Source organism: Gymnoscopelus braueri, assembly GCF_963280865.1.
Source record: "Gymnoscopelus braueri genome assembly, chromosome: 21".
In the NCBI taxonomy this organism is placed as follows: Eukaryota; Metazoa; Chordata; class Actinopteri; order Myctophiformes; family Myctophidae; genus Gymnoscopelus; species Gymnoscopelus braueri.
The window spans coordinates 13136751-13149850 of record NC_137623.1 but is presented as its reverse complement, the minus strand read 5'-3'; the positions used below and the strand labels follow the sequence as shown (position 1 = coordinate 13149850).

General features: G+C 44.7%; 1 protein-coding gene across 3 annotated transcripts in view; it reads left to right on the top strand.

Annotated features, from left to right (window-relative positions):
- Positions 1-13100, top strand: part of LOC308077265 (vasoactive intestinal polypeptide receptor 2-like) — a 45800-nt gene that overhangs the window by 30706 nt on the left and 1994 nt on the right. For 2 of the 3 annotated variants that reach the window (XM_080417887.1, XM_080417886.1), the window contains exons 5-11: positions 4279-4376; positions 4599-4737; positions 8226-8376; positions 9168-9228; positions 10138-10207; positions 10989-11080; positions 12876-12971. In XM_080417887.1, the coding sequence (XP_080274013.1) occupies positions 4279-4376; positions 4599-4737; positions 8226-8376; positions 9168-9228; positions 10138-10207; positions 10989-11080; positions 12876-12971 (707 nt within the window). The remainder of the gene's footprint in view (positions 1-4278; positions 4377-4598; positions 4738-8225; positions 8377-9167; positions 9229-10137; positions 10208-10988; positions 11081-12875; positions 12972-13100) is intronic. The other variant, XM_080417888.1, reaches the window with a different exon arrangement.

The following is a 13100-nucleotide window of genomic DNA, read 5'->3' as shown; positions in this document are numbered from 1 at the left end:
GCCGCGCTATGAGCTTGTATATCTGCTATTTTTTTTTTAATCTTGAAACTTTGTGCAAATCATTGAATATATATGTATTTTCAATATGTTTTAATTCAAATCTTTGCTTCTGGGGGGTCCCTGGAACAACTTATTTTGAGATGGGGGTCCGCAGCAAAATACATATCATTTTGGGAGTCCTTGACATGAACATTTTTGAGAACCACTGATGTAGAAACATGCGTTTTTCAAGAAAAAAAATCATGATTTAGAAGACATTTCTAGAATCCCCAGAAGCAATTTGTTTGCTTTTTTGTTTGCTATTTTTTTCAAAAATAGCAGATCTACAAGCTCATGCTATGAGCTTTTATATCTGCTATTTTTGAATAGCTAAAGAAATCTAAAATGACACAGATGCGGGACACAATTGTCTATCTGCTACCCAGCAAGCACAGTCAGGACCCGGACCAATCAGTGACGTCTCGATTGGGGCTAGATCAAGTCAAACCAAGACAAGTCAGATCTGGCCCAGAATATCACCTGATTTCAACCAAAATTAATCCTGACCACAAAAACGTCACTTCCAGGACGTCATCTAAACACATTTCTCATCACCCAAAATTGCTGTCCAAATGTCCATATGATGTCCCGGTGATGACGTCCTGTAAATGACGTAAAGATCATCCCCATATGGGCTGTGATCTGGCCTAGTCCTGAACGTCACCGGGGTGATGACCGGGCGTCATCATAACGTCATCATGACGTCATTGTGCTTGCTGGGTACTGTATAAGCTCCCAACACGTCACAATGCAATGCATTGTCGTTAAAGATGGAGTGCCATGATATTTTTCAACCCTAAAACCTGATCATAAGGTATTATTCATCCATTCCTGGGACATGTAAGCCTTGTCCAGTGAAGGCACAGTCTCCCTACATGACTGACAACTGTTGGAGAGCCCACCTGTTTTTTTTTACTCTAACGTCGGGTGAAAGTCACCCAATCCTACATTCAAACCTGCCTGTAGAAAAAAACAAGGATGGGGGCAGGGTAACAAAGCTACCTTCAATGATGTCACTGAGCAGCCTGAAGGTACCCAAGGACCAACCCACCCCAGACATCAGTAACACAGTGAAAATCACACAACGTTAGTGTTTTAGGGTTAAGAGTCCTGCACACACACACACAAAATAGTCCTGCACATGTCTTCTATAGTATTTGACTTGTTGCTGCGCCTGCTTCCTTGAGAGGAATTGTTTGGTGTAAAAAAGAAAATCCAATTCTGTTCAAACAACGTTTGGAATCTCTGGCTTTGTTGGCAGGGATGGACGAGTCAATAGATGTAGAAAGAGAGGCTTGATCATTGGATTATGATGGTTACTACTGCAAGTCAGGTCTGTGTTCCATCCAAGCCCCCCACCCCCCCCCGCGCGCGCGCGCGCCCGCACACGCGAGCACACACACACACACACACACACACACACACACACACACACACACACACACACACACACACACACACACACACACACACACACACACTGTGAGAGAGAGAGAGAGAGAGAGAGACAGAGAGAGGGAGAGCTTATCCAGACCCTCAGGTGTCCCCTGGTTCTCTGTGGAGTGTCCGTGTGTTTCCTGTTCCAGACACAGTAGTTTTCCATCTGGGGGACGTTGGGTGACGTTGGGTGACTCAATATCTGTCACTCACGCTGCAGCCTTAGGTCCACACACACACACACACACACACACACACACACACACACACACACACACACACACCCTTGGGGGGTGGTTTGTGTGTTCTGTGTAAGTGCTGTGTGCTGTATGTATATGTCGTATTAATCTATAAATAACGTTGTTTTTTTTGGGGGGGGGGTCTAATGTGTTCTGACTTGAAATTGTCCAGTTTGAAGATGCAGAGGACATGTCGATGTACTTCTACTCTAAGCACGAGTAAACAGTAAACTGTGCTTAGAGTAGAAGTAGATGACAGTGGTTGTGCTGGTCAGCTCCCAGAGACCAACGGTAGAAGACTGTGGTTGTACTGGGTAACTCTAGATGTGAATGTGTATAACTGTGTGAAATAGCAATCACCTAATTGGCTGAACAAAAAAAGAGCATGTATGTGATGCAAAGCATCACTAGATAAATAAAGATTATACGCAAGTGATCATGTGCACACACACATGCATGCAAACACAACCACACATGCATGCATGCATGCATGCACGCATGCGCACGCACGCACGCACGCACGCACGCACGCACGCACGCACGCACGCACGCACGCACGCACGCACGCACGCACGCACGCACGTACGCAGGCACGCACCCCCCACAAAATTCCCCGGATCCTTAATTCTCTCGTAAAACTCTCCATAACCTATGGCTCTAAGGACCATAACTCTTCACTTTGCTCATTAGCAATCAGGAATAAATTAGTGTTTCTTAAACCCCTTCTGTCAGACAGGAAGACAGAAAGTGAGCGCAAGCCAGAAATGTTGGAACAGAAATCATCTGTTGTAAAGGACATAGATGGAGGTTTTGTTCAGGACTTGCTAGACGTTTTGCTCTGAGACCAAAGCCCAAAGACCCATTTGTTTAAAAAGCTGCATTTATAATTAGCTCCAATATTAAACACATCTGAGCTGCAGGATTTTATTTGGATGCCAGGGGATGTCTGTGGATGTTTGGCTATCTCAAAGTGTGTGTGTGTGTGTGTGTGTGTGTGTGTGTGTGTGTGTGTGTGTGTGTGTGTGTGTGTGTGTGTGTGTGTGTGTGTGTGTGTGTGTGTGTGTGTGTGTGTGTGTGTGTGTGTGTGTGTGTACACATTTGACAATGTATGTGTACAGTATATTCAATTCATGCATATTTGTATGTGCATGTGTATGCCTACGCCTCTGTGTGCATGTGTGTTCACATGCACGTGTGTGTGTGTGTGTGTGTGTGTGTGTGTGTGTGTGTGTGTGTTCCAGATGGTGTCTCAGGCACAGAGAATGTTGTTTATAGATGATGAGAGTGGGTTAGAGTGTTGAGGGAGGTCGACAAAGGCCAGATGTGCACGCACGTGAACAAGCACACACACACACACGCACGCACGCAAACGCACGCACACACCAGTGGTTGACAGTCCCTCATTGGGGCCCCTCTGCCATCATCCGGTTCTTTCCAGTGGCTGACGACGGGCCCTCAGTGAGTGGCGAGGGGACATAATGCTTTGTTCAGACTGCAGAGTTGTTTCTCAAACCTGATCTTTAGGACTGAGTGTCCACACTGTTGCAAGTCAGCAGATCACATTAAATGTGATCTGACACATTTTGTGCATTCAGACATTGTCGATCGATCTGCATTGGATGCACCTAATGCTTAAATTATACTTTGTCGTACAATTGTGTTGCTCGCTGAAAACACCAGATGGACTTTTTTTGGCGAGCAACACCACGGCAAAGTATAATTCTTTAGAAATCGGTTTCCATGTTTGTTTGTTTTTGCTGTTCAGACAGGCTACTTTAGTGCTGTTTAGAAATGGACCAGACAAGAAGAGATAGTGCATGCACATCCTAATCACCAATCATCCTGGACAAACGGCGGCTCTACAGTGAAAAAATTATAAAGTCTGCACGCTGGTTCTCAGCTCCATGTTTTAGTCGCTGTTAAGCGTTTAGATCTCTTGGTCAGCCAGCGTGCAGACTTTATTATTTTCTCACCGTAGCGATGGAACAGAGCCTCGCCTCATCTCACCTCCTCCAGTGCGTCTGACCTGAATCTCAGTGCACGTTTCCAAAAGGACTCATTCTCAATGATCCCCCCCGCACTTAAAGACTCACTTTTAAGGAGGCGCCCGCGTATACTGGACGACTCCGACTATTTAATGAGCACTGTTGTAACAGCGCGTCTGTGTTTGACAGGAGCGCATATTTTGGTATCCATCTTGTGCGCAGTGAGAGTGTGTGAATGCCAAAGCGGTTTTGAAATAAACGACCTCTGATCCCGCAGGCTATCAATTCAGGAGGCCTCATTTCCCCGCGAGGACAATGTTTTTTTTCTTTGGTTGAAATATGTGCACAAGAGACTTTCTCTATTTTTAGATTGCGTCCCATCTTTCTTTCTTTCTTTTTCTTTCTTTCATTCTTTCTGTCTGGCTGTCTCTTGTCTTTTTTCTCGAAGGGTTCAAATCTACTGGTTCACTGAGATGGAGGTTTAAAATTATTTGAATAAAATGTTGTGTGTGTGTGTGTGCGTGTGCGTGTGCGTGTGCGTGTGCGTGTGCGTGTGTGTGTGTGTGCACATTTTGCAGGTGGTTTTCTACAGAGTGGTGAAGATTTTCTACACTCTTGGTCACAGCCTCTCTCTCATCGCCCTGCTAACCAGCATTACCATCCTCTGCCTGTTCAGGTACGCACGCACGCGCGCGCGCGCGCGCGCGCACACACACACGCGCACGCGCATCACCCTGCAGTGATTGGCTGAGATCACTGTGTTTAGTTACAGCACCCTTCATGACACTATTTATTTATACACTATAATCCTTGCCTCATATCTGCAGCCTACAATTTCTGTCTGTGTGTGTGCGTGTGCGTGTGCATGTGCGCGCGTGTGTGTGTGTGGTCTCTACAGGCGGCTTCGCTGTACCAGGAACTACATTCATCTGAACCTGTTTGTGTCGTTCATCCTGAAAGCCGTGGCTGTTCTGGTTAAGGACGCCATCCTGTTCTCACACAGCGAGCACGCAGACTGCAGCATCCAGCCATCACTGGTCAGATAACACACACACACACACACACACACACACACACACACACACACACAATCAGACCAGTTTAAATGAACAAATAGGCCTAGTGACTTACAAAATGACATTTTGACCGAATTCTGTAACTATTTACTTATCTAAAAATAAAATACACAATTGCATTGGCTTACATCACAATGTTACCGCGCAACTCTAAAATTCTTTCGGATTTTGGGGGCAAAATCACAATTTCTTTCATCACTATAGGGCATAGCAGTGGCGGCCATTTTCACTTAGATCATGTATTTTCGACGACTGTTCCCCCCAGAATAGGGATGCTAGGGTTCAAGTGGTTAAACAGTGTGCCCACCCACATGCACCCACACCCACATTCGTTGCACTCACTGTCTGGCACAGCTGTTCTACTGAAACGCACGCACGCACGCACGCACGCACGCACGCACGCACGCACGCACGCACGCACGCACGCACGCACGCACGCACGCACGCACGGAGGATGGGTGTAATATTATTACACCCATCCCTCCATTCACTTCACTAGACACACCGTCTCCAGGATAGAGTAAGGTCTCTTACCCATCAGTGCATCCACAGCAATGGTCCCTCCGCACCCTCAACTCCGGAAATTCTCACACACTGCATCCCCCCAAGACCAAGCTCTGCACCACGGGCAACTGGGCCTTCTGCTCAGCTGCTGCTCGGCTGTAAAATGCCCTCCCTGACTCTCTGAGAGCACCACAGACGTTATTATAAAGGGGACTAAAAACATTTATTTTTAACAAGGCATTTGCCTAGATGCACTGGTTCGATGCCTTTGTGTGTTTACACTTTTTTTTGCTTTGTATAGTTGGGAGAGGGGGGTCTCATGTCATTGTTTAAATATATATGTTTTATTTAGATTTTTCATACCATGAAGCACTCTGAGATTCGTTTCAAATAGTAAGTAAAATGTATTATAATTATTAGTAGTTCTGCGTCAGTTCTGGAGAACAGTTTGCCAGTTATAACAATTGTTTCCTCTCACCAGCTTTTTCTCAGCACAGACACACTTGAACACCACATTGGTGCTGATCAGCAATGATAATCAGGCAATGTGCGTCAGCTATACTTGACTTCTGTTGATTGCAGTTTTCCCAGGTGTTTTATCAGCACCTCTCCTCCCTGAGTGTCTCTCTCTTTTCTCCACTTGAACATTTCCCTAATAATCTGATGGCCCCACTTGACGATATGCCGAACGGAACAATTACCCTTGTCAAGTACCCATCTACATAATAAAACTCATTAAAGCCATGATCGGAACATTCCTGCCCGTCACACTCTGCCCTAGACTGAGGGTAGCAGTTTGCCAAAAGGCACTCGAAAAATATCAAAAAGACTAAAGACTTCGATCGAGTTCTAGTTCGATCCCGGGCTCCCCCAGAGTCAGTGTAGAAGTGTCCTTGAATTAGACGCTGAACCCCTAATTGCATCTCCCGATGAGCAGGTTGGTGCCTTGCATGGTTTCCTCCACCATCGGTGTATGAATGTGTGTGTGGGTGAATGTAATGCACAATCATTGTAAAACGCCTTGGATAAAGGCATTATATAAATGCACCATTTACACAAAAAAAAAATCTAAAGACAGCTAGACACAGTCTATATGAAGCTAAATGTGTTTTATTCACCCTTTAAGTCCAGGGAAAAATAGTGTTCAATAAAAATAACAAAATCAATATGTATTTACAAAACACTTGGCAGATTCACATTAGGTCTCCACCACACCACAGCCCTTCACTAACTGCCTGGGCAGCAGCGGTGGACTGGGCAAATGCCCGGTGGGCCGCTGGGCCAGTGGGCCGCTGGGCCACAAAAAAACGTTGACAAAATGGACCGGGGGGTGGTGGGCCGGTTCGGACCAAAATGCCAGGGCTGAATTTTGGTCCCAGTCCGGCCCTGCTGGGCAGTGTCAGGTCGCGTTATATTGTTATACAACTAGATACGCCTGGCGCTACACTCGGGTCCTTTCCCACTGCCCAGAACCAAGGCTATGATGGAAGCAGGTACGGTCGGTCCACGGGCCAGTCAGGCGAGGCGACATTGTGCGCATGGGAGGCAAAACTGGATCCCGACGTTCGGTGAAATACATTGTCAATGAGAGCCGGCTGAACCAGAGCCATTCAAGGAGAGTTACGTCACCTCCGTCCACTTCTTCGGGCCAGGTCTTCTACATAGCCTTGGCGAATAGTGACAAAGCCCTAAACCGGAAGTTTACGGAATGCATTGGAGTCTATGGGCGTTTGTAACTATTTTCAGTTTACATGAACCACGTGACCGGCGCTGTTTCTGCCCCCTCAGTGGCGGAACTCTCTAAAAAGGTCTCAATTGTTCAGAAATTGTGTTTGTTCTTAAGCTGGTCCACCTGGCTCTCACTGACAGTGACTCCAATGTATTCCACGGCTGCAGTTTGCCTCCCAGTGCGACAAATCTGCCGGCTGAAATAGGCTCTATGCACCGCAGCCATATTGTGAAGACATTCACAGGTGTTGCCAATGATACTAATGAAGGCTCTGTTCCATTCTGGTCATACAGAGTCAGGGTGCTGATATTGTGCATGTTGGCTCACTGGAAACACTCTGCTACACCAGTGGGTCTAAAGTTGGGGAGCAGGGACCCTCATGGGCTTCCAAATGGCCCCTTACGGATGGGTGTATGGCCAAATGGACCCGTAAGGGTCCATTTGGTTCCATTTGTACACTCTCAGATGGGGGTCGTGGAAACCGCTGTGCTACACTAAATGGAGAGCCTCCATTAGTATCATTGGTAACACCTGTGAAGGAAGTGATAATATGGCTGCTGCTGTGCATAGAGCCTATTGCTGGATAGGGAAAATTAGGTAGATGACTGTACCTTCTTTTTATTACCTTGCCCAGAACCAGGAAGCACTGTGGTAAGAAGAGAGAAACAGTCAAACAAATAATATAGAATAATTCCAAACTTTTAACCATGGGTTGTATGCCGCAATTTTTTTGTCATAGTTTTAGTCAACGAAATGAACACTGCTCTACTGGAGTTATCTCATGTTGCTGGCATGGTTGAGCTGGCTGTGCAGAGAGCCACACAGAGCAGACAGAGCTAGAGAGAAGACATGATGAAGAGCAGATGTACCGGCTCTGTTCCCTGCAGTGTAAAAACCATCCAGGTCCATCATAACATATTAAGGTGTCATTTCACTTTGTCTCTCGCCGGTTTTTTTTCCCGCTGGCTCTGCTGGCTCTGTGACAATTTTTTAACCACTTATACCCGGGCATCCGTGCTCCGGGGAATACTTTTTGCATATAATTCCAAAGCGTCGCAGCAAGCTTGTAGATCGGCTGTTTTCAGCAAAGATATTTAATGTAGAGCGAAAACAGATAAGACACTAACAGTAGTAATAGAGGCCTGAGGGTTTAAGTGATGGTGAAACATTTGCCCAAAATCCATATGTCAGGCTTCATGTGGTTCATGTGTTCCAGGTGGGGTGTAAGGTCAGCTTGGTGGTCTTCAACTATTTCATCATGGCCAACTTCTTCTGGCTGCTGGTGGAGGGTCTGTACCTACACACCCTGCTGCTGGTCATCCACAGCTACGCCACGCACACTGCTGTCTACATGCTCATTGGATGGGGTAGGAAACACACACACACACACACACACACACACACACACACACACACACACACACACACCACACACACACATGCACGCAAGCAGCAGGGCCGGATTAACCCTTCGTGGTGCCCGGTGCTACGACGGTTTCGGTGCCGCCCCCCAGGACCGGTTTGTCAGCGGGGGAGCTGTGTGGAAAATTGATGCTTCACCAGCGTGTTTCACCGTTTTAGCGCTCCTTCACCGGTTTGTCAGCGGGGGGCGGGGGAGCTGCGTGGAAAATTGATGCTTCGCCAGCGCTTTTCACAGTTTTAGCGCTCCTTCACCTGTTTGTCAGCGGGGGGGGCGGGGGAGCTGCGTGGAAAATTGATGCTTCACCAGCGCGTTTCACCGGTTTAGCGCTCCTTCAGCAACACCCCCGCCCCCCCCAAGGTTGATGCCCTGTGCTTCAGCACCCAAAGCCCTTCCGTTAAGCCTGCACTGGCAAACAGCATGTGCCACGCACACATGAGTACACACACACACACACACACACACACACACACACACACACACACACACACACACACACACACACACACACACACAGTAATATATAATTATACAGTAAAGTGATGCTTATCCCCTGTTTTATATCACCTTTGCAGTTTTATTGTTATTATCAATAAAATAATCAGGGTAATTATTATTTGCACATATAATGTATATATAATGTAAACATATAACATACACCTGCGATCTCCTCACTACTCTCTCTCTCTCTCTCTCTCTCTCTCTCTCTCTCTCTCTCTCTCTCTCTCTCTCTCTCAGGGATCCCCTCTCTCTTTGTGGTGGTGTGGGTCATATGTAGGATATACCTGGAGGATACATGGTGAGTTCCTGCACTTCCTGTCGTGACATCATCAGAGTGAGAGTCTTTTTGGAATGTGTTGTATTATATACAATACGGTAGGGTTTGAAAACCTTAGACACAGTTGGCACAGGAGAAGGTAACCTCTGGCACACTGGCAAGTCTGTGAGAGATGATCTTTCCTTTAAAATAAAATAAAATACATATATTTTTAAAATGTAGTCAATTTAAGTCCTGTTGCATCTGTATGCAAATTACCTCTTGCACATAATCCTTCCTCCTATTAACGTCGCCTAGGCTATTTCGTTTTGTGTAGAGCCTACGTCGCATGCCAGCTTTTGATCACCCTGATGCCGTTCTGGCTCAGAGAACAATGGCAAAACAATGGCAATTGAAAGCTCAAATAGATGTCTGGGCATACCAGCCCGCATGGATAAATATGTTTTTGTTTACGTTATGTTATGTCGTGAAAATGTTTTTTTGCTGAACATCCAGTGACCTCTGACCTCTGACTGATGAATAAGATATGGTGGGAGTATAGATATGGATATAGGTGGGGTTATTGCTCTTCTCTTCTAGATCATTACAATGTCCTGATGTGAAAGATAATCAAAACACAAGTCATTGTTATGTATTTGGACAATCAAAATCTGTTGGAAATATTTTAATTTGGATGTGGTGTCATATTTCTGCTTAATGTTGATATCCATGGCACATAGACTATCAAGTGAATAAAAACATGGGACTTTGTTTCAAAAAGTTTGCCGACCCCTGCAATACAGGAATGAGGAAACCATACATTTTACAAAATGTAGTGTACGTGACCAACGTTTAGCGTTGGGCCGCTAAAGCTTTCAAGATTCACAAGATTCACAGAAAAGGTCGGGAACAACTGACCCTACAGTATTTCTGTCTGCTGTGTGTTTGCAGGTGCTGGGAGAAAAATGAAAAGCTCATACCTAAGAGAGTGATCAACTGGCCCATCATGGCCTCTGTTATTGTAAGTCTATAGACCAGGTGGAGCTTCAGCCCGAGACCCAAAAGAGACATTTGGTGCCTCTCTACTCCAAAACACATTATGAATTAAAAGGGGTATTTTCCTTTAAAACACATTTTAACATCTACTCTGGCTTCTGTGTGCACCCCAGACCGTTTTCAAGTTGTTTGATTCAATATTTAGATATTTGATACTCATTAGATCAGACATGTCCCACTCCTATATGAGCCCATTCAACTTCAAACTTTGGGGGCTTTGCTCTTTTAAATACTTTTTTCATTTTATTTTATTTCTTTTTTTTTAAATTACCAATTGTGAAGAAATATCCTTGAGGAAAAATCCTGCATACTGCTCTTGCTCAGCAGCATACATTTTATTCAAGCTTTGACATTTAGACATTCTTAATGAAGGGGAGCACAGAAGCAACAGATGAAGATTATGGAAAATATGTTGACTTATATAATGCACAGATATACTAACTGTACAACCCCTGGTTCTACCAAGTGCAACAGAACTTTACGTGTGTGTGTGTGTGTGTGTGTGTGTGTGTGTGTGTGTGTGTGTGTGTGTGTGTGTGTGTGTGTGTGTGTGTGTGTGTGTGTGTGTGTGTGTGTGTGTGTGTGTGTGTGTGTGTGTGTGTGTGTGTAACAAAGAAATTGACATGTGTGTGCATTCATTTGCGCATGTGCATGTGAGTGGGTGATGGGATAAGAACTAAACTTTACGTGTGTGTGCATGTGTGTGTGTGTGCATGCGCGTGTGTGTTTCTTGTCTTTGTCATCAGATCAACTTCCTCCTGTTCATCAGCATCATCCGCATCCTTGTGCAGAAACTACGCTGCTCTGACGTCGGCGGTAATGACCAATCACAGTACAGGTACGATCCTATGTTGGACAATAACAAATAAACGAAAACAAAGTAACAGGGAGTCATATTTCCATGTCCAACCGAATACAGGTGTGGCCTTAAGAGACAGTCACGACTACAACAACACACAATCCTTTAATCCATAGAATGCTGTTGGCTCTGAACAGACTGCCTGGTTGATATATTCCTAGACACGGCTCATATTTCAAAACAGGTCACGTATGCATATGGATGAAAAGGTAGTGCACGCACATCCACTTGAATGCCCAGGTGCAGGACAAACAACAACATAAAGGAAAATAAGGTCTGCACACTGGTAGAATAACCTCCACTGTTTTTATCGCGTTCAACGTTTCGATTGAAAGATCTTCATCAGAAATTCTCAAGTACAGATTTCTGATCCACAGGAATCCTTACCACCCCTACTATCCTGGGGATGAACATTTAGGTGAAAATAGATCCACAAGCTCACAAAAGATTTGGTGTAGAGGGGGAGAAAGGATGGGGCCTAGTAAAGATGCCTGCATTGGGGACTGCAGGTCAATTAAGTATATAGGGTTTAAGTGGTTAACCCATTAAAACCGGGAAAGCATCTTTACTTTAGATTGTAACCACTTTAACGATTATTTTATACTTTGGTTATTCAAAAATAGCAGATATACAAGCTCATAGCAAGACACTTTGTGCCGCGCTATGAGCTTGTAGATATGCTATTATTTTTTTATTATACATTTGTGCAAATCTTTTGAACATATATATAAAGCGAACATTTTGAACTCAGATCTTTTCTTCTGGGGGTCCCTGGAACAAAATATTTTGAGATCGGGGTCATATAATTTTGGGGGTCCTTGACATGAAAACGTTTTTCAGAAAACTGTTAAGGATTTAGAAGACACTTTTAGAATCGACCTCAGGTCTTAATGGGTTAATGTCTGGATGTCCTTCATCCTGAATGATACTATCTATATAGCTTTCTTGATTATTCTCTCACATTACAAGGAGTTAATGGCTCTATACAAATGATTTTGCTTGCTAGTTTAACAACACGATCAATATCAGACTTGTCTTGTAGCGTTGCTTGTCTTGTAGCGTTGTAGCATTCCCATACCATGAAATAAAAGAGAACGTAAAAACACTTTTTGTGGTAGAAATTACACATGGCTCCTTGAGAGATTCCAAAAGATTTGGAAGATCTTAACACTTAACAACAGCAAAACTCCAGAACAACTCTCACATTGTAATGCAATGTTGGAGATTATAAACTGAACGATTTGCTTTTGTTCCTTTTTGTTCCTATCTATCACACCATTCAATAAGCTGACTGACCTGCCTTCTATAATTACTTTCGTCATCAATATCTCTGCCAGGCTGGAAGGCAGCCTGGCCGTCTGTGTGTCTTTGTGTCTGTGTGGGGCTAATCTTGCAAACCAAGGCCCCTTCACGTTTAACCGTAGGTCATACAATCAATTTGTTTCCCACCGGATTCCTTGGATCATGATGCAGCTCCCGTCCCCATATAGGCCACGACCGTTTCCGAACTCGATGTTCTACCATTTTGCATTGCAAAGTCCATTGTGCTTGGATCCAGATACGTGTTGGCCAGTCATCGGTCATGTAAATGTACCAGAACCCATAGTTAGATCATCCCTAGGTTCACCAGGAATACGCCTTTGCATATCTGCACCAAATGTATTTCTGTCTTTTCAGAATATAATGTAACTGTATTGGTTTCTTATACCATGAAAATGTGAACATTATATTGATGAGCAAGATGCTTGTTCTCTTTTTCCCCCCCTCTAATCAGACTCATTTCTCCCCTGCTGACGACCAAGGCCAATGACGAGCTTGTCATAGCGCAAAACTGCAAAACATCCTTTCTCCCTTGCCTCCATCATCTTTGGTAGTAGCCCTTTTCTCCTTAGTCCGACCGACAGCTTCTGTGTAATCCTCGTTAATGAATATCATTTGTGCCTTTGAGTTTGTATTGCGTTCCTTAGCACTGCCCTTCAACCTTAGGAATTTAACAACT